We start from the raw sequence: 22,500 nt of genomic DNA, 5'->3' as shown, positions 1-22,500 counted from the left end.
GGGATTCGGAAACTATAGGCAGTTCTCATTAAAATGTTTGCCTCCTATGCCTTTATCTAGTTTTCCAACAGTAAATACTGTATATGTTGGACATCCTCCCAACTGTCCGAATCAAAAGGGAGGGCTAAGGCAACAGGTTTGCACTCCTCTAGCACTGGGAATGGTCTACCCTCCACTACTGCTTTCTTTACAGCCTCTCAACTTTTAGGAGGTGAAAGGAAAGACAATATCCTTGGGGTCTACGAAGGTGGTCTGTTTCCTGCCAAAAGCATAAAGTTGGGTATCAGTGAATTCGGCCGTTTTCAGCTCCTTAACCAAAAGAGACTGAGCCTTGCTATGGTCCAGGAGGATTTTTTCCTTAGGGATCGTATTATTCCTAATTAACGCATCCGAGTTAAGCTCTACATAGCAGTAAGGATAACTATCGATCGATGGGAAAAATTCCAAGTCCGAGACTTGTTTGGAACCCAAATCCTCTCCAATGTGGAGGTACCCTTCACTTAAGGCCATATGCTTAACATAACGCCTAAAGTTCCTAACTGCGCCTTATGGTAGGCATTGAAGCTTGGCTCGCTTTAGAAGCAGGTGCTTTTTGTAAAGTTTCTATTCTCACTTGAGAATGTTCATGTTTGGTAGTTAGGTTTTCCATGAAAGCTTTCATGGACACCGTAAGATTCAAGCTAACAGGAAATGAAGGTTTGTTTAATGTAGGCAAAGACTCTTCAGGGACTTCCATGGCCAGCAGAATCCTCTCCCTCTCTGACGACCCAGAAGAAGTTGTCGCCGTGTTGTTGGTGGACAGGTTCATGACTTGCAGAGCATTCCAAACTTCATCCCCCCCATGATCTGCTGGTACCGCCGGGAGTTGAACCATTGGTAACTTGTCATCAAACACAAAGGTCACCTCAGCCTTGGGAAAGAGGAGGTCCTTCAGTTCCAGAGAAGGAATATAAGGGGCACCTTGTTGAGAGCTCTTCTGGAAACCTCCTACCTTCATATTATCAGCAACCTATAAAGAAGAAAAAAAAATGAGTACCCCACATTAAAAATTATATCTTCTTGAAATTTAGTAAACATTTGTATCTTAAATAGATAAAACCTAACATAAATAAACCTACCATCTAAATATGGCTAAAGATTTCGAGTAATCAGGACACATATCAAACAACTCAGAAATCAATGAGGGATTTATGAAGCAAACTATTTGACAGTGCAGTAAGAATATGGAGGAAAGGTTCACATCAAAGGGTCACCAGAACCTCGAGAGTAGGTCTATTGGAACAACCTAAGAAGGCAAGTTCACTCATCATACTGCCTAGACCAGCAACAGATACCCCTGAGGTGGCAGCAGCTGGGTTGAGGCGGCAACTATTTCTGTTAGCCAAGATAAAGACTGACCTGTCAATACCCCTGGCATATCGACACAAAGCAGCAGAGGCATTGTAAAGTCGACAGGAAGAGAGTGAACAATCCCATAGGGAAGGGTCCACACTCAGGGGAAGTACAGGAATGAAAGGCAGCTTAAAAGGGAACCTGCCAAGACCTGATCATCATCATTAACTTATGAAAAGTGGGCGTTTTGCCCGTAAAATAATGAGAGCCATACAAAACTGTAAGGACGCTAAGAATTCGTAATTCAAAGGATGTTTTTGACAACCAGGCAGGATCCGACAGACCAACTCCAGAGGACAATGTCCCTCATATATGGGAAAGGATAGGAAAGAGCAGATGGCTAGTCTAAGGCTGCAACTGAGGTGGCAGAGGGAAAGACCTATGGCTAACACACAGCCAGTGCTAGAAGAATTCAGGTTGACAAGACTGGAAGCAGAGACAGAAGGTGACACTTCTGCCTAGATAGGCTAACCAGGCTAGGGAGTCAGGACTTTGTAGCAAGAGGGATATAGCACAGGAAAGGAAGCTGCAAACACAGAACAGGCAACTGCCAAGGCGGTAGAGGAGGACCCCAAGGGGTACCAACTCTATGCCTTGATAAGATTAGGCCATAGGGAGAACTGTCTAGGCAAGACTAGCCTACCTAGCGGGTGAGGGAAAACTCAAAAGCCAGTGTAAGATGACTAGACAAGAGGAACATAGTTCCTATTACAGTCAAGTTATGGCCTAACTAGGAAGGGGAAGGGGCAGAGAAAACACCCAAGGGTGGTCTCTAATGCGGCAGAGAAAGTTAGTCCAGGAAAGGATAAAATCCCGCCTGCCTAGGGCTAAGAAAGATAGCCTTACAAGGTATCCTGTCCAAGAATGGAGATGAAGAGTACTTCAGCCGCTGTGGGACAAGACAGGGATGGGAACAAAGTTACCACAGCCAGTGGGCACACTAACAGGCACAAGGGTAAGGGAAAAAGGGGTGGTGATGGGAGACTCAGAAATTGGTGAGGCGGCATGACAGGAAGACCCAACTGCAACATTAGTACAGTAGTAGTGTTCTAAGGGGTCTGCAATGTTAGGGCACAGAGAACAAGTCCTCACAACCAGGCATAGCCTACCAAAGACTAAGAGGGAAGCCTAAAAATGGTTAAGGCAACACAAGGGGGTCTACCTGTCAGCATTAGAGCTTGGGGTCTTGGGGTAAAGCATTCCAATGGGTAAACATAAGTAGGCACAGGGAATAAATTCCTAAGACCTGTGCCGCCTCGCCATGCATATAGGCTTATTGGAAAGTGAAAACACTATCCAACTCCCAGAGGGACCTTCAAGACTGCAGCTTCCCCGCCATGACAAGTCGACAGCATGGGAGGATTGATAGCCTCCCCAAAACAGAGAGGTTAGGTGAAAGAAGGAGATGATGCATAAGTTAAAATTTGTCAGGCATGGCCGCCAGGCTAGGGTAGTTAGCTAGCCTAAGTCAATGCTGATTAAAAAAAACACAAATACCAAAAAAGGGGAGGTGGGATACCCATAAACATACCACACTGTAAAAGAATAATGTAAACCATATTCCAACAATAATAAGACTAAAAAACTGAGCTTTTCTGAGCGATTAGGTAACATAGTTTAATGGCGCCAACCGCATGCCGGCCAGAAAACAAAAAAGCTTATAAATCTAAAGATATATGTGGTGGAGATTGGAAATTCTCCAACACAAAAATGAGGGTACTCAACTTAGTCGAAGAAAAAGAAGCCAAAGCATCCATAATCGAAAATCGCTCAAAAAGCTAAAAAAACAGGCAAAAGCTCCCCAAGCGATCGTCAAAGATGACGCTGCAAAGAGGGAAGGGTTCAACAGGAAATGTGTTAGTTGTAGCACATTGATATTGGGAGTTGTAACGGCTCACTTGCCCACGTAACACACACACACACACACACACACACACATATATATATATATATATATATATATATATATATATATATATATATATATATATATATATATATATATGTATATATATATATATATATATATATATATATATATATATATATATATATATATATATATATATATATATATATATAAGTGCAAAATTAATGTTAGTGGAGTCCTATCAAGTGAATTTCCAGTGAACAGTGGAGTACTTCAAGGGAATTTGTTGTCACCTATGTTGTTTAACCTCCTCATGGATTTTGTGATGCATAGAACAGTTGGAGATGGTGGAGAGCGATTGTACTGGATTGGTAATAGAAAGTTAGCTGACCTGGAGTACGCTGATGACGCTGTCCTTATTAGCAGAACACCACAGGATTTGCGATGCTTGCCTACAAGAAGGCATGAAATGTCACAGGAGGTTGGGCTCAAGATAAATAGAAGAAAGACAGAGATGATGAGAACGGAATGTTCAATGGAAGATGAAATATCATTGGAAGGAGAATGGATTAATGAGGTAGAATTATTTAAATATTTAGGAACTATGATCTCTAATACAGAGTCTTTAGAATTGGAGTTTAATGAAAGATTGAAAAAAGCAAATGAGACAATGGCTAGGTTAAATAAAATTTGGAAAACAAATTGCCAGAAATTTCACACAAAAATCAGGCTTTATATCAGTTTAGTGAGATCGGTATTACTGTATGGACATGAGACGTGATTTGACAATGAAACAATGTCTAAGATATTTACTAGATTTGAGAACAAAGCCCTCAGAAAAATATTGAGAGTTAAATGGCAGGACAGGATTAGAAATAAAACCATAAGAGAGATTACTCGAGTGCCATATGTAGAGATCATGGTGAGGGGGAGGTGGAGATGGTTTGGGCATGCTCTTCGCACTCCCCAGGAGAGATTAGTTCACCAGACTTTCAACTGGGCTCCTCAAGACACTAGAAGAGTTGGAATCCCCAGACCTACATGGCTGAGGACTATGAAGAAGAGAAATAAATAAACGAAGCCATAAATACAGCCAGGATGTCATCTTATTGAGAAAATAGTCACATATATAGGTGATGGACTGCTAGTGAGTGGGAATATTTGGTAGGAAAATCTCAGTTTAATTTTAGTATAATTAGTCGAATATGTTTTATCAAGTGGCGGAACAGCAATTAAATTTTATAAATAGTGAAAATAATCAGTTTCATTGTGAGAATTGTGGTGTTATTTCAATGTTATTTAGCTAGTAATATTTGCGAATTTTAGTTAAAAATATCTTATGATTAGTTTGAACCTCTTGTATCGTAATAAAACTTATGATTTATAAATTTCAGTTTTTAATCTTTCTATAATTTCACTAGTGGTAGCATTCATGTGTTTACAGTTAATGGGCATTCACTCATATTATTTTGAGTGCTCTACAGGTTTTGCTGTCATGTAACTGTGATCTCGCAACTATCTAGAAATATTACATTTTTGGAATTCGTGGACCTCCCCAGGAATAATCAAATTCGTGAATGTTAAGCCAGCCTATGTTAAGGGCAGACTGTATGTATATATAATATATATATATATATATATATATATATATATATATATATATATATATATATATATATACGCACACAAACACACACACACATATGTATATATATATATATATATATATATATATATATATATATATATATATATATATATATATATATATATATATATATATATATACACAAATTATATATACACAAATTATATATATATATATATATATATATATATATATATATATATATATATTATATATATATATATATATATATATATATATACATACATATATATATATATATATATATATATATATATATATATATATATATATTATGTATAATCATGTGTATGTTATTTTTATTAAAATGTATACTAGTGTACACTATCTGTCAAAAATGACAACTGAATATTCTGGTAGATATGCACATACATACACATGTCCCCCCTTCTCACCAGGTTATGACTTCTCAGCCCCTTATCCGAAGGACAGGGAGAAATGAAGTGACCAAAAAGAAATGTATATATATTATTTAGCCAGGGAAGGAGAAAATCTCGCCCACCTAGGGCCAGAAAAGATAGCCTACGTTATCCTGTCCAGGGATGGAGACGGAGTGTACTTCAGCCGCCATTGGACTAGAGAGGGCATGTGAAGAAAGTTCCACAACAGGTAGACACACTATCTATATATATATATATATATATATATATATATATATATATATATATATATATATATATATATATAATTATGTGTGTGTTATTTTATTAAAATGTTTACTAATGTACACTATCTGTCAAAAATGACAACTGAATATTTTGGTAGATATGCACACACATGCACATGTCCCCCCTTCTCAACCAGGTTATGACTTCTCAGCCCCCCCTATCCGAAGGACTGGGAGAATTGAAGTGACCAAAAAGAAATTTATATATATTATTTAGCCAGGGAAGGAGAAAATCTCGCCCACCTAGGGCCAGGAAAGATAGCCTACGTTATCCTGTCCAGGGATGGAGACAAAGTGTACTTCAGCCGCCATTGGACTAGAGAGGGATGGGAAGAAAGTTCCACAACAGGTAGACACACTCTCAGGCAAAAGGGTTAGGGATAAAGGTGTGGTGATGGGAGACTTGGAAATTGGTAAGGCGACATGACAGGGAAGGCCTAACTGAAACATTAGAACAGGAATAGTGTTCCAAGGGGTCTGCAGGGATAGGACACAAAGGATAAGTCCTCACAACCAGGCATAGCCTACAAAGACTAAGAGGGAAGCCTAAGAATGATTAAGGCGTCACCAAGGGTTTTACCTGTCAGCATTAGAAGAGGGGGGTAATGTGTTCCAATGAGTAAACAGAAGCAGACTCAGGGAACAAGTTCCCAAGGCCTGTGCCGCCTCGCCAAACATATAGGCTAAGTGGAAAATGAAACCAGTCATCCTATGACAACTGAAAACACTATCCCAGAAGGACCTTCAGGACCACAGCTGTGACGAGTCGACAGTATGGGGGTGTATGCAGCACCACCAAATCAGTAAGGTGAGGTGAAAGAAGGGGATGGTGCACAAGTGAAAACTTGCCAGGCATGGCCGCCGGCCATGATAAAAAAAAGAGTTGGGATACCTATAATGATACCACACTGTAAAAGAATAATGTAAAATATATTTCTATAATAATATGACTAAAAAACTGAGCATTTCTGAGCGACTTAGTAACATTATGCAATAGCACCGACCGTATGCCAGCCACAGAATAATAAAAGCATGCAAATCGATAAAAAAACGGGGTGGAGACGCAAAATTCTCCAACACACAAGCATGGGGTTATTCAACTTAGTCGATGAAAAAAAGCTGAAGCATCCATGATCAAAAATTCACTCAAAAAGCTAAGAAAAACAGGTAGAAAACTCCAAGCAACCGTCAAAGATGGTGATTGGGAAAGGGGATAGATCAACAAGAAACATGCTAGTTGTAGCACATTGGGATCGGGTGTTTTAACAGTTCTCTCACCCACTTATCCTACCCTATCCCATATCCTTCGACACAAGATTAACTCTGTAAGGGGAAGGATAACCATGGCTTTTTATTAATCTCTTGGGATATTTGCTCCGGAGGTTAGAACTCCGTTGATACCTCTATGGTAAAATTTCTCTGGTATATCACTCGCAGAAATATCCCAAGTAGAAGCTGCTAATGAGGAACTTTCATCAGGATGACATGGCTATCTCACCAAAAAGTTTTATATATATATATATATATTATATATATATATATATATATATATATATATAAATATATATATATATATATATAATATATATATATATATATATATATATTGTATATATATATAATGTATATATATATATATATATATATATATATATATATATATATATATATATATATATATGAAATATTATATATATATATATATATATATATATATATATATATATATATATATATATACTATATATATATATATATATGCATACAGTATAGTATATATATATATATATATATATATACATATATATATATATATATATATATATATATATATATATATATATATATTATATATATATATGCATACAGTATATATATATATATATACATATATATATAATATATATATATATATATATATATATATATATATACATATAATTATATATATATATATATATATATATATCACCCACGAATGGCATTTAATACCGAATTCTATCTTGGGCATATATATCCACTTGGAATTAATTTTATGGTAACAGCCTCTGGCCGGGTAGAAATTCGAACCCCTACCTATTCGGCCAGAAACCATGCCTGCGAGGACTCTACCAACTGAGCCATCAAGAGAGATATAAGTTTATGACAATTCCCCGTACATATTCCTGTCGAATTCAGGAATCTGTTCATAGACTTCAAATAAAGTCATCTCCACCATGATAGCTGAATTATGAGTTTGCAACACATGGTTATTTTATGATTGAATATGTATCACTAACACTCATGATTTCAATCAATGTAAATATCACCCCACGAATGGAATTTAATAGCGAATTCTATCTTGGGCATATATATCCACTTGGAATTAATTTTATGGTAACAGCTTCTGGCCGGTAGCGATTCGAATCCCTACCTAATCAGCCGGAAACCATGCCGCGAGGACCTCTACCAAATAAGCCATCAAGAGAGATATAAGTTTATGACAATTCCCCGTACATATTCCTGTCGAATTCAGGAATCTGTTCATAGACTTGAAATAAACCCATATCCACAATGATAGCTGAATTGTGATTTTGTCAACACGTGGTATTTTATGATGAATATGTATCACTAACACTCGTGATTTCAATCAATGTAAATATCACCCATGAATGACATTTAACACCGAATTCTATCTTGGGCATATATATCCACTTGGAATTAATTTTATGGTGATAGCTTCTGGGTCGGGTAGAGATTCCAATCCCTATCTATTCGGCCGGAAACCATGCCTGCGAGGACTCTATCAACTGAGCCATCAAGAGAGATATAAGTTTATGATAAGTCCCCAAACATATTCGTGTCGAATTCAGGAAATCTGTTCATAGACTTTAAATAAACCCATCTCCACCATGAAAATTGAATTGTGTGTTTTGCAACACGTGGTTATTTTATGATGAATATATATCACTAACACTCCGTGATTTAAATCAATGTAAATATCACCCACGAATGGCATTTAATACCGAATTCTATCTTGGACATATATATCCACTTGGAATTAATTTTATGGTAAACAGCATCTGGCCGGGTAGAGGTTCGAACCCCTACCTAATCGGCCAGAAACCATGCCTGCAGAGGACTCTACCAACTGAGCCATCAAGAGAGATATAAGTTTTTGACAATTCCCCGTACGTATTCCTGTCGAATTCAGGAATCTGTTCATAGACTTGAAATAAACCCATCTCCACCATGATAGCTGAATTGTGAGTTTGCATCACGTGGTTCCTTTATGATGAATATATATCACTAAAACTTGTGATTTCAATCAATGTAAATATCACCCACGAATGGCATTTAATACCAAATTCTATCTTGGACCATATATATCCACTTGGAATTAATTTTATGGTAACAGCTTCTGGCCGGGTAGAGATTCGAACTCCCTACCTATTCGGCCAGAAACCATGTCTGTGAGGACTCTACCAACTGAGCCACCAAGAGAGATATAAGTTTATGACAATTCCCCGTACATATTCCTGTCGAATTCAGGAATCTGTTCATAGACTTGAAATAAACCCATCTCCACCATGATAGCTGAATTGTGAGTTTGCAACACGTGGTTATTTTATGATGAATATATATCACTAACACTCGTGATTTCAATCAATGTATATATATATATATATATATATATATATATATACATATATATACTATATATATATATATATAGATATATATATATATATATATATATATAAATATAATTACAATATTTTGCCTCATTCTATAAACGTGCTTCTCTATTTAACAAAAGGAGGAGAAAAATTTCTGTAAGTACTATCAAGATATTGATGATATCAGTAATTCTGACTTACTGGGATTTGGCTGTCGAACTCAAACATGAAATATACACTGTATAACTCTTAGGTTTTTTGGATTTGCCACTTTGCACTGCTTTAAATCGATCTCTCGAAGACAATTAGTTTATTGTGGGCATTGATTGAGAATCTGCCTGAAGTAAAGGCTTCGTCTAAGTCACTAAATATAGATAAGACTAAAGCATATTACTAGTTTTGTAATTTTGAAATAAGTGCTAAAATGAGTGACTCGGGTAATCATGCCAAGTGTAAAACATGTGAAAGTGGCAGAGGCATTTTTATTTTCACTTCGTGGAAGTTAAAAATAGGTTTTCCTAAATTTAACCATGCATAGAAAATACATCACTAGCGAGTCTAAAGGAGTCTTAGCATTGTTTGACTTTATTTTTTTTCCCTTGATGCATAGGAAGTTAGTCTAATCTATTTTATTTTTTCACGGGGAGGATGTGGTTCCTAGTAGTATAACAGTAATAGAAAGATAAGTAATGGTCAGCAAGTAGTATATTATAGATTTTCCTTAATCTCTTTAGGGGAAAAAATCTAGCGGAATGTGAGTCAACATTGCGGAATCAGGTCGCCATTTTGAAATACTTAAAGTGAAATATTTTAAAAATTTTGTTTAAAGGGTTCAGTAAAGATCGTATTTTATTTTTATTTGGTAAAGAGTTACTTTATTACTTTTTATTTTATAGCATAACAGCAATTAATGCCAAAAATAATTATATATATTTTTTTTTTATTACTGCCTGCTTAAAATATACAGTACTTACCCATGATATCAATAACCAATATTATACATACACATTTTTTAGGAAAAATAATGACAATTTAAAAAAAAAAAAAAGCACAACTTTCAAACATGTATTCACTATGCTGGTACAAGATTTTTAAGTTCATTATCTATACAGTACAGTACTAGGCTATAGGCTGCTGATCTTCACGATACAGAATGTAAATTGATAATAAAACTAATAATATTGTATTCATTCATAGCTGTCTTTTTCATTATTATTATATCACTCTTAGTTTTAAACTTATTTTCAGGATGTGTAGCAATAACTCCTTGCTCACAATGTTTCCTTTCACATTATATTATTTATTATGATGAAAAGTAAAGTAATAACTTAATAAAAAGATTAAAGATTGAAATCAATAAAATACAGATTAAAAGCGGCTTTTTTATTTTTATAGATATTTTATGTCCAAAGGCTTTTTGCTCATTTGGCGAACGCCTACCATCTACTAGTCACTCGTAGTCAGCAGCCTACTGGCATCACATCGATAACGTGTTATGTGTTTAGTTCTGCACATGGGCCTAACAAACCTAGACAAGGTAGTGCAAATTTAGCGGTACATAGATATATCTTTATATTATTACGCATATCATTTCCTATATATCATTATATGATGTTTAACCATTTTTTGCATATTTTATTTGGGAAATAGTTATGACTGATCATTTTATTTGCTATAATCCAGGATCAACATATGGACATATATGATACAAATTTAACATGTATAGATGATATTATATATATATATATATATCTATATATATATATATATATGTGTGTGTGTGTGTGTGTGTATATAATATATAGAGAGAGAGAGAGAGAGAGAGAGAGAGGATATGTGTGTGTGTGTGTATATATATATATATATATAGAGAGAGAGAGAGAGAGAGAGAGAGAGAGAGCCTAGAGCTGGATGACAAAATACAGTATTTGAATCCCACTACTATATAATATATAATATATATATATTATATATATATATATATATATGTGTGTGTGTGTGTGTGTGTGTGCGTGTGTGTGTGTGCATATGCATGTATGTATAGGTCTATATATACAGACACATATAATATTTATATATATATATACATATATACACACTCACACACACACATATGTGTATATATATATATATATATATTATATATATACACACATATATATATATCTATATATATACATATATATACACATATATATATATAACTAGACACTTGCTTTCTATTATATCGGGGAAGATATGATATAAACTTAATAAATATGATATATATGTATATATGCTATATATATATATATATATATATACAGTATATATTTATATTATTTATATATATATTTATATATATATACACATATACACACATATATATAACTAGACACTTGCTTTCTATTATATCGGGAAGATATAATATAATAATTATATATGATATATATGTATATATGCTATATATATATATATATATATACATATATAAATATATTATATATATATATATATATGTATATATATACGGTATATATACATAAATGTGTGTATCTATATATATATATATATATATATAGATGTTTTTTAACATTGACTTTTCATCTTGAACAGCTATGTGGTAATAACATTTTATTTCCATATTGAATTTAAATTTTTAAAGTTGCAAAACTTATTATTAGTTTATTAATTGTTTCTGTCTTTTTTATCAGATGTATTTCTCTAGTGTGAAGGATCCAACCAAAGAATTGAGCTACTTATTTCAAGATCCTTTAAATACTGGAACAAAACGAACTTACATGGCCAACCATTATTCATTTGTTCCAGGCGGTGAGTTATGAAATTTAATGTTAATTTTAATTACTTTTTTTGTATATGAGTAATCACTCCTTTTTTATTTAGTTCCTACTAAACTTTTGTTTTTATTTTTTTTTCCATGTTACACATGATTTAACAGGGTCTTATGCAATGCTTGATCGCCTCATTTATAAGATTTTAACATTGCCATAAAGATACTATGTAGCTTTGGAAATTACAGTACTTGAGCTTCCATTTACTGAAATCCTTTACAGTTAAAGGAAGACTTATTGTTTAGGCAATTATTTATTGTACCTAATTTTTATATATTTCTTGTTGACCCTCTCTAGATTAGCGCACAGTTTTTTGTTTGGTAAAGTAATGTATATTTACGTAGTCATTGTAGCATTTGTAATAAAGAATAATTTCAATTAATCTTCCCCATAATTCATATGCAATACGGTCGGAAGTGTGAGCTTTTGAACAAGGATATTAAAATGGCGAGTTTTTCATTTGTATTTTAGTTAACCCAAGTTAGTTCCTCACTGTCACAACGAGGAAGATTTCCATAACATTTGTTATTCCAATTTGTTTGTGGTCGTAGTATTGTAAGCGTGTTATTGTTCTTTATTTGATAGTTTTTTTTTCACATGCACAAGGCAAGTATGTCCTATGATTCTTCTGAAGTGAGATGTTTCTTGGTTCTCTGTAATCCTTGCCTTTATAGTCTATGTTATTACTTCCATGGCTTCCATGCTTTTATATCCCATTCATTCCAGAATCTCTTTCCAGGGGAGGCCCATAATTTTCCCCACAGCCCTAAATTTTCATGTGACATGTTCGTCATGTGGTAGGGTATGCAAGTACAAGATTGTCCTATTGAGCCTTATAAATGCACACAAATGGCTGGAGTATTCACACTACATTCAAAGTATTTAGAGGAACCTTGAATGTTTTCATTGATAACAATTTTCTGCTATTAGGTTAGATTAGATTAACCACATTACAAGTGTGCAGTCTGTGGGCGGGGGGCAGGCAGACTTTGAGTAGTAGTAATTCTGTTGGAGTAGTATAGGCGTCTCTCCATTACAGAGATGCTCTCCCATGTGAAATATAGAAATAAGTAAGAAAGAGACGAATCTCTAAATGGCTAAAGTAAGATTCAAATGAAACCTTTTTGCAGGGGCCTTTTTGGATAATCAGGGTTATTCACAATGGTTTTTGTATCTCAATCATCTCTTGGTATTTTTTCTCCACCTCCTCTATACTGTGTCCTAACATTTCAATTTCTCTGAGGTTCAAGCTACTTCATGGAAGTATGATTTTGATTTTTGGATAAGTTAAGTTACAGAAGATGTGTAAATTCTTCCATAGTACTATATTGTGGTCACATTTTGCCAAGAGTATGTCAATGCAAGGTCATTTCTCTACTTCCCTAGACCTCCACTATAGCTAACACCAGAGTAGGGTGTATGGTGAAGGTGATGAGTCCCTTGTGTCCACCACCTTTTATATCTCCCACCCCTTTGTTTCAGTGCCATTTTCCAATGCTCGTGCACAGGTAACTTTGATTGCAATGTAAATGTGCAGCCCCTTTTGAGTAAAGGAGTTAATAGCACTTCCTTCTAGGAATATTGTCATCCAGCGTCAGAACTTTTTGGTCTCATTTCTCCATTAGGAAAGGTTGTGATAAACCCATGAAATCTTTTTATAAGCATAGAAAAACCTATTCAATTGTGCCTGCACTTCTCCCAGGTAAGATGGCTGATCTTGCAGCATTTGTGCCAATTTTGCTTCTTTTTTCTGTAAAGGGATATTCTTCTATCATTGTACATGCCCTAGCAACTACCCCTACTTCTGTTGCCTTGTTTGTATGATGCACCAGTACCTGCTGTTTGTCTATCATCTGAGTGCTCTTCTGCTGTTTCAGCACCTTACCTTCTGCATGCACCTAATCCATTGTGTTTGTGTAAATCTGCACTATCTGTTCATCTTCCTTTATCTGACTAAGACGTAGGGAAATCTCTTGATCTTTCTATTAATCCTGCTCAATATAATTTTTAAGAGCTTCCTCTTGTTGCCCCTGTCTTTCAAGTGTCTCTTTCAGAGATTGCTCTGGTATAGCTTAACCTCATAGACTCTGTTTTTTCCCTCTGTCATCTCTTGCACCCTAGGTTCCTTTCTTCTTCCCCCCTTTTGGGACCAATTTTAGATAGACAACTTATTTAGTCAGTAATTTTTATGCTTTTCGGTTCTGGGCCTGTCTCTCTTGTTTGTACCCTGGTTTTCCTAGGTGCTGAACCCAATTCTGACCTAGAAACAGGATCTCTCAAAGATTCTCATTTAGTTTAAAACAAAGTTACAGAATTGTATCGCAGATATGTATATATACCTAAAATATTGCTACTCTATAACCCTTCAGACCTAGGTTGACCAGCTCCATCTATAAGGAGTTCAGTAAGGCTCATGGAAACCTCTTACAATTCATCCCATCTCTACCTTTAAGTTTGAAATACAGTACTGGGGAGATAGTTCCTAATCCATAAGCGATCTTCCATCCTCAGCTATTTGTCCAGTAGCTGAACCCTGTTTCTCCCCTCTAGTGGATTCTTGGAAAAGGGAGGCATTTCTTACTGATAAGACTTCATGGTCACCTAAGAAAAATTCTTGCCCTTATCAGTGCCTTAAAGATAGCAATTGAAGCCTTTTCGTTTGAAATTCACTACCTTACCTCATGCTGCCTCCAACAATCTTCTTGCCACACACATCACTTGCAATCCCAACAAAATTTTCTTATACTAACTTCCACTCCTCTAAATTACCAGTTTCTCTCACTTTAACTCTGTCAAGTGCCAATTTCAACCTTTCTTGGTATTCACTTTTTACCTCAGGTTTTATTAATTCTTCAATCCTCACTAGCTCCCTTTCACATCCCCCATTCTATTCTCCCACTCTTTTGCTACAACTAATTTTCCTTACTCCAAAAAATTATTAGACATACCGTTGGTCATACCCCTAAACACGTGCACGTCTTTCAATCTTCCAAACAATCTTCTAGTTATCAACACATAATCCATTAAAGCCCTTTCTACCACTCATCCATTTGCCACTCTTACCCATGTATATTTGTTTTTATCTTTCGTTTTGAAAAAGCTAGAACTTATCACCATCTCTTGTTCAACACACATATCTACTAGTCTCTCATCACTCATTTTCACCTGGTATACCATACTTCCCAATGACACCTTCTACCTCTTCAGCGCCCACTCTAGCACCCATGACAACTACAACTACAACTGCATAATTCCTTCTAACCAGTCCTTCTACACACCTAGTTAATTCATTCCAGAACTAATTCTGCTCTTCATTCCCTACTCAACCCAACCCTTACCCACATTAACCTAGATGATATCTCCTTCCATTCCACTACTTTACCTGTCATCCATTCACTCAGCAATAAAGCCACACCCTCGCTTGCTCTTCCCCTTTCAGTCCTAGACACTCTACCAGTCACTTCACCAAACATCACTTCACCCTTCCCTTTTATCTTTGTCTCACACAAAGCCAATATATCCATCCTTCTATTCCTAATCATACTTCCAATCTCACATCTTTTACTCTCTATCGTACTACATCCAAGCACATTTAGACACCCCAAAACTAGAGTGCGGGGAGCAGTCTCTCTCCCCCAGCTCCACCTCTTTGATGTCTCACAGGAGTATATAATACAGGAGAGGAGGCTCCCAGCCACCTCGTCCTGTCCCTTTCAGTCGCCTCTTACGACACTCAGGGATATGTTGCGCTATTCTGATTGTTGTTATGTCCCCGGGGCCAGAGGGGTCATACCTAAAGTCCATGAGTATTTTTTACCCCGAATGTTTTGCTTTGAAATTTATAGCATATGGATATTGGGTAAGTGTTTGAGTTTGTTTTCAATATTTGATTTGTGGTCCAGTGACCTGTATGATCAATGAAGTTTATGAAACTTTGCTACTGAATGGAGGGGATAGAGTTTTGTTATCTTTAATCAGCAAATAGTTTATATTTATAAACATACTGTAGATATAATAAGCCAGTAGCTAAAAGTTAATTTTATAGATAACCATTTCTTTTATATATTAGATATATCATTGGTAAAATTTACTAATTTCATATTTTCTTCTTATTCACTAACAGACGGCGAAAATAATCTTCCACTACCCTTATGCAATGATCGGGAACATAGATCTGTCTTTCATGACTTGTTCTCAGCTTTACCCGAAAGTAGTGTGAAATCTCTGACACTTGACTATCCTTGTCTTTATTTAAGTACATTGGATTTAGTTTGTTTAGGAGATGCAATTCGCAAAACAAAATGTCTTGATACTTTAAAGCTTCAAAATTTGAAAAATGTAAGTTAATCTTAAGTTATTTTTGTGTTATTATGGCAATCTTTGCTTTTGAAATATTTATTGTTGTTTATATGAATAGAATTTATACTTATATGTATGTAGATATGTTTTTTGCATGTTTTGAAATTCAGATAAAACTGAATCGACTAGATTTATAGTAGGGACTGAAATAAAATGAATGTTTTATCATTTATATTGTTTTCTTACTATTTAGTAGCCATAATCTAAATACAATAGTTAAGTTTATTGTGGTATAGTTACAATATAGTGTACACAATATTTTTTTTTTCAGGCCAAGAAGTATATTCCGGTGGTTCTGGGCTTAGGCCAGTGCCAGTCCCTTACTAGTGTTACACTGGAATCTAAGAGTGTAATAATCACAGATGCTTCATTCACCTTGGCGTGCTTAGCACTGAGGAATAACACCACATTGAAAAAGCTTTCTCTTGCCCAGTGGGAGTTCATTATTGAGGTAATCATAAATTGTTAAAGTATTAATGAGAACTTGGAATGAATGGGTACCTTTTTTTAACTTAAGCGTTTATGATTTGAAATATAGGTTATTCAATAAGAATTAAATTAATACTCAGAGAACGAAAACTAGGTAGTAGAATTTAAAATAATTATATCTTTGAATCTATACAGTAAACAGACCTCTCATTATATGTGCCCAAACGCTTGACATGATGGAGTTAACTGAGTGCATATTTCCTATTCAAAACAAATTAAAAGGGGATTGAAGGTAACCTCCCCCACATCTTTTACCAGCTTAAGTTCCTGATCTTTCTTTAATCACCATTTGCTCTCAGTCTCGATTCGAGAAATAAACACTGAACATTATAATGATGTTTACATTTGCTTTACTTTCATACAGGTGTTTATTTGATGGGAGTAGGCCCTATTTCATGGCTACTTGTTGATTACTGTTATGTATTTTTTCGTCATGGGGTATTGAAAGTTCCATGAGAATTGTATTAGCTGTTCTCTTTAATGGCAGTATTATATGAAACAGTGTATCCAGTTCCCTTCTCTCTTTCATGATTAAATGTAGATAAGCTTTGTATGGATGAGATACAAAATATACAGTGATTCATTGAAAAAAATTGAAGAAAAGTAGAGAATCTATGAGAAGGAGAATGAATTAGCAAGCCCAGTGCACGCATGAATAATATACAGTAGAGGGTTTTGGCTCTTGGAAAAGGAAGTTTGGTTAAGAACAATTGGAGAGGCAGTAGCCAGCCAGAAAAGGGTCAGTCAGTGGCTGCTAAGCAATAGAAATAAACATCCCTCTAAGACACTCGAGCAGAAAGGGGTTTTAGCCAATAAGACAGTTAGTAATCTGAGCATGAGGATGATCAAAAGAGTGGATGAAATGGGGCCAGAAAAGATAATGATCTCAACACATGGCCTTTGATGATAATTGAATTCGTATGCACCACATTTTGAGGGGACTTTCCACCATTGTTCAAGAAGGGACTTGACAAGACTGGTCATCAAGATGGCCATTAAACTTATTGGAACTGAAAAGAATCTAGAGCAAAAATTGTTGTTATGAGTAGAACGTTGGAATGACAAAAGGGAAGCAACCAAGAAAGGACTTGACAGGAGAATGACAATTGTAGGACAGGCCATAGAAACAGCAATTGTAGTGGAGATGGATTTATATGTGCTCAGGTTCTGGAGTGTGATCTGTGATAGGAATGACGAGAGCTCTCAGATCTGATTAAAAATGTATCATTGGGTTTTATAACCAAATGAGAACCATATAGGGTTAGGGCCATCACTGCACCTCAAGCGGTATAATATGGTCATCACTTGTTAGCTTTCAACTATACCCATGTTCCTGTTTCTTTTCTTCCATTTTGCTATAAAACTTCTTAACTCTTATTTTTTACTACTTTTACTACAGTGCTTTACCCCAGATTGTATACTGGCAATGAATGGCCTGCATTATGACCCAAATTTATCTATCTAATCTAACCAAATGATATGATTATGACAATGTCAAGACATCAGACAGCCAAGATTATTTCATATTGGATGTATAGAACCAATGGTACATCCAAATTGTGATGAAAAGGCAAAGTGATGGTGGAAAAATAAGGTTAGGCATTGTGACCCTTGTGAGAGGATCAAAGATGGAAATTTTATTTCTCTCCTTTAATAGAGGAATTGCTTTTCCCTTTCAACTGTAAGTCTCTTAAATGTTATTACTATAAAAAGACTTATACCAGCCTGTTCAACATAAAAACATTTGCTACAACTTTGAACTTTTGAAGTTCTATTGATTCAACTTCCCGATTAGGAAGATCATTTCACAACTTGGTCACAGCTGGAATAAAGCTTCTAGAATACTGTATAGTATTGAGCCTCATGATGGAAAAGGCCTGACTATTAGAATTAACTGCATGCCTAGTATTACAAACAGGATGGAACTGTCCAGGAAGATCTGAATGTAAAGGATGATCAGAATTTTGAAAACTCTTATGCAACATGCATAATGAACTAATTGAACGACGGTGCCAAAGATTAATATCTAGATCGGAAATAAGAAATTTAATAGACCGTAAGTTTCTGTCCAACAAATTAGGATGAGAATCAGCAGCTGAAGACCAGAAAAGAGAACAATACTCGAAACAAGGTAGAATGAAAGAATTAAAACACTAAAAAAGATTGATCACCGAAAATCGTAAAAGACTTTTCCAATAAGCCAATCTTTTGTGCAATAGAAGACACAGACCTAATGTGTTTCTCAAAAGTAAATTGACTGTCGAGAATCACACCTAAAATTATAAGTGATACAAAGTTAAATAAACATTATCAATGCTGAGATTCAGATGTTGAGGAGCCACTGTCCTTGAACTCCTTACTACCATACTTTGAGCTTTGTTAGGATTCAACTTCATACCCCATAATTTGCACCATGCACTAATTTTAGCTAGAACTCTATTAAGGGATTCAGCAACCCCAGATCTACATTCAGGAGATAGAATTAATGCAAAGAGAGTAGCATTACCGGCAATATTATGCAACAAACTTGTTTCCTAGGCTAAACCACATGTCATGTGTATATAAGATGAAAAGTAACGGACCAAGAACACCAGATATCACATTCCTATACTCACTATGGTGACCCTCAACAACAACTCTTTACGATCTCTTACTTAAGAATTCAATAATAATGCTCAGAAACGATTCAACCATTCCAAACTGCTTGTGTTTGAAAACAAGGGCCTCATGATTAATATGGTCAAAGGCAGCACTAAACTCAAGGCCAATCATACGAACTTCCTGACCATAATCAAGGGGTTTCTGTACAGCATTGGAGACTGTAAGAAGGGCATCACACACTCCAAGGACTTTACGAAAACCAAATTGCAAACTAGGGAATAGATGATTACCTTCAGCAAACCTATTGGGCGTTTTGCCAAGAGACATTCAAACACTTTAGATAATATGAGAGTTATGGAAATTGGGTGGTAATCAGTTGGACTTGAGCAACCACAAACACATTTACATAGTGGAGTAACATTACCAATTCTCCAACAAGTGCTAAAAGCTCCTCTTCTTGCTAACTTGCGCAAAATAACAGATAACTTTGGAGCTAAGAAATCTGCAGTCTTTATAAAAAAACAAAGGAAAAAACCATTTGGGTCTACACCTCTAATAGCATCAACTTTAATTTCACAAGATCAAAAAGCTAAACTAATTAGTTTAGCCTCAGGAAGACAGGTATGAGGAAGTTTGAGTTACTCATTACCCTGTTTACTGTCAAACACGAGTCAAAATGGTTGCATTTCCTTCGGACAGTGAGTGACAGAGCCATCTGGTTTAAGTAAAGGATGAGCTGTTGCATCTGCACTAAAGAGTGCAGATTTAAAGGTACTCCACCGCTTATGTTCCTGAATTGTACCAGAAAGGGTTTCTTTTATGGTTAGATTGTATTCCTTTTCAGTTAAAGCATAAACTCTCTGAGCAAAACATCTAAGCTGAGCATAGTTATTCCAGGTCAGAGCTGATCTTTTACCCTTCCAAAAATGGTAGGCCTCCTGCTTCTCCTAATAAGCACATCTACACTCATCATTGAACCATGGTTTGTCCTTCACTCGTTACCTTAGCACACGAGAGGGGATACGCCTATCAATTATGTTGACTAGATTCTCATTCAAAGGGACAACAGGATCAACACTACTATGCAATTGTGACCAATTCAAGCCAAAAGATCATGCAAAATCCCATTCCAGTCTGCTTGAGATTTAATATAAATCTTACAAGAGTGTGATACATCAGAGACAGGCTGTGCCCAGTCTTCACTACTAATGAAATCAAGGCATTATGAGATGTCCCAATAGGAGAACCAACCTTACTTGTTATAGCGCCAGGGGAGTCAGTGTATACGAGGTCCAAGCAGTTTCCAGAATTATGAGTAAAAGAGAAACTAGGGTAAAAACAGAAAGGTAGAAGTAAAGAGAGAAATTCTATAAATAGTCTCAAATTTTGTGGGTTTGAAACATCAGGCTCTCTCTCAAATGGGTATTCAGTAGATTTTTCCTCTTATCCATTTTGTAGTGAAGACCATAGATGACTTATATAAACGAATCACCTTGTGCCTTATCAGATCTGAAAAAAAGTATTTCCTTTGTTATTCTATTAGCCTTCACTACAAATATTTTTATGTCTCCATAATCTTGTCTCAAGTCTATGGTAGGCTATTGATATTAAAAAAAAAAAAACGTTGAAAGGTTGGAATTTTCATGAAATTGAAGGCCTAATTTTCTGGATGAAGTTTAGACTTTGGATACTAAAGTCATATTTTAATACATTTTGGTGGTAGACCAAGTCAAATGTGTGGAATATTAGATATCAGTTTGCCATCTCCTCCATCTACCCCAGGCATTTTTTTTTTCAACAGACTGAACAAGAATTTAAAGCATTTAAGTTTTAAAGGATTTTCCACTGAATAGAGGGCCTGTATGTGAAAAAATAGGTCAGAGAAGTAAGTAACTTGAATAAAGGATATTTATCAAATTATAGACATTTATATACAAAAACTGATACAAATAAAAAACTAATGATCTCCAGAAAGGAGATGAGTAATCTAGAAATGGTAAAAAACCTGAAGTCATCTCAATCAAATAGTCACTCTCCACATCACTAATTTTTTATCTTAATTAAGTATTCATTTATTCAAGGAAGATGTTTTTTTTTTTTTTTTAAATGCACATATTTTAAGGTAGATTCTATTTTTTGAAATTAAACATGAGATTGGAGTTAATTGCAGCAATTGTAAAGTAAACCTTAAATGTGAATATGGGGAATGAGAGGTATATGTGTCCTAAAGGTATATAATTTACTCCTTTGATAATAGGATTGTAATTTATCTTATTAGATATGTAAAGAAATGTTAGCTTTAAATTACAGCATAAGATTGTGTAGACAATGGTTTGTATTCATGAAATACAGAATTTTATTTTCAAAATTCACATATATTAAAATTTCTGCAGAATAAGAAATTGGCCACCCGTTACTTCAAGGACCTCATGAGCAATTGGAAGGTTAATGATCTTAATCTAGCTAATTGTAGCATTGACATTGGAGGATCTAGAATGGCCATAGCACCAGCCCTGTTTACACCTCTATTGTTATTGCCAATTCATGGCCCCACACACAATTGGTCAAGCATCAAATCACTGTGGCTGCCACATGTTAAACTGAAAGAACAATTAGGTTTGGAGCGACGTGGTCATCTCCTTTTGCCGGTGCTTAGACACTGTCCCAAGTAAGTTTCAAAGATATTGCAATTCCTTGAAAGGATTTTTATTTGATAAAAATTTAATTACTATTGTCAGTATGTTCTTGTTTTAGAGTTAATTTATATTTTATTTATTAGTTAATTTGCATATTTCTTAAAGGCTCATTAATAGTGATTACATTATTTCAAAGTTCAGCTTAAATTTATTAAGCATAAAGATAATGGTTACATACCTTAATATGGGCTCACATAGAAAAAAATGTTGTTTCCATTGATATAAAATTATTCCTTAAATAGGCTATCTATTATGAAGATATGAAAA

At 35.1% G+C, this 22,500-nt stretch overlaps 1 protein-coding gene across 2 annotated transcripts in view; it reads left to right on the top strand.

Annotated features, from left to right (window-relative positions):
- The window catches only part of LOC137645791 (uncharacterized), a 273,902-nt gene that overhangs the window by 219,063 nt on the left and 32,339 nt on the right, over positions 1–22,500 (top strand). For both annotated transcript variants that reach the window (XM_068378731.1, XM_068378730.1), the window contains exons 12-15: positions 11,951–12,068; positions 16,212–16,426; positions 16,719–16,898; positions 21,931–22,205. In XM_068378731.1, coding sequence (XP_068234832.1) covers positions 11,951–12,068; positions 16,212–16,426; positions 16,719–16,898; positions 21,931–22,205 — 788 coding nt within the window. The remainder of the gene's footprint in view (positions 1–11,950; positions 12,069–16,211; positions 16,427–16,718; positions 16,899–21,930; positions 22,206–22,500) is intronic.

This window comes from Palaemon carinicauda, chromosome 8 (assembly GCF_036898095.1).
Source record: "Palaemon carinicauda isolate YSFRI2023 chromosome 8, ASM3689809v2, whole genome shotgun sequence".
NCBI classification, from domain to species: Eukaryota; Metazoa; Arthropoda; class Malacostraca; order Decapoda; family Palaemonidae; genus Palaemon; species Palaemon carinicauda.
Note: the sequence above shows the minus strand (reverse complement) of the source record. Positions and strands in the feature narration are given on the sequence as shown.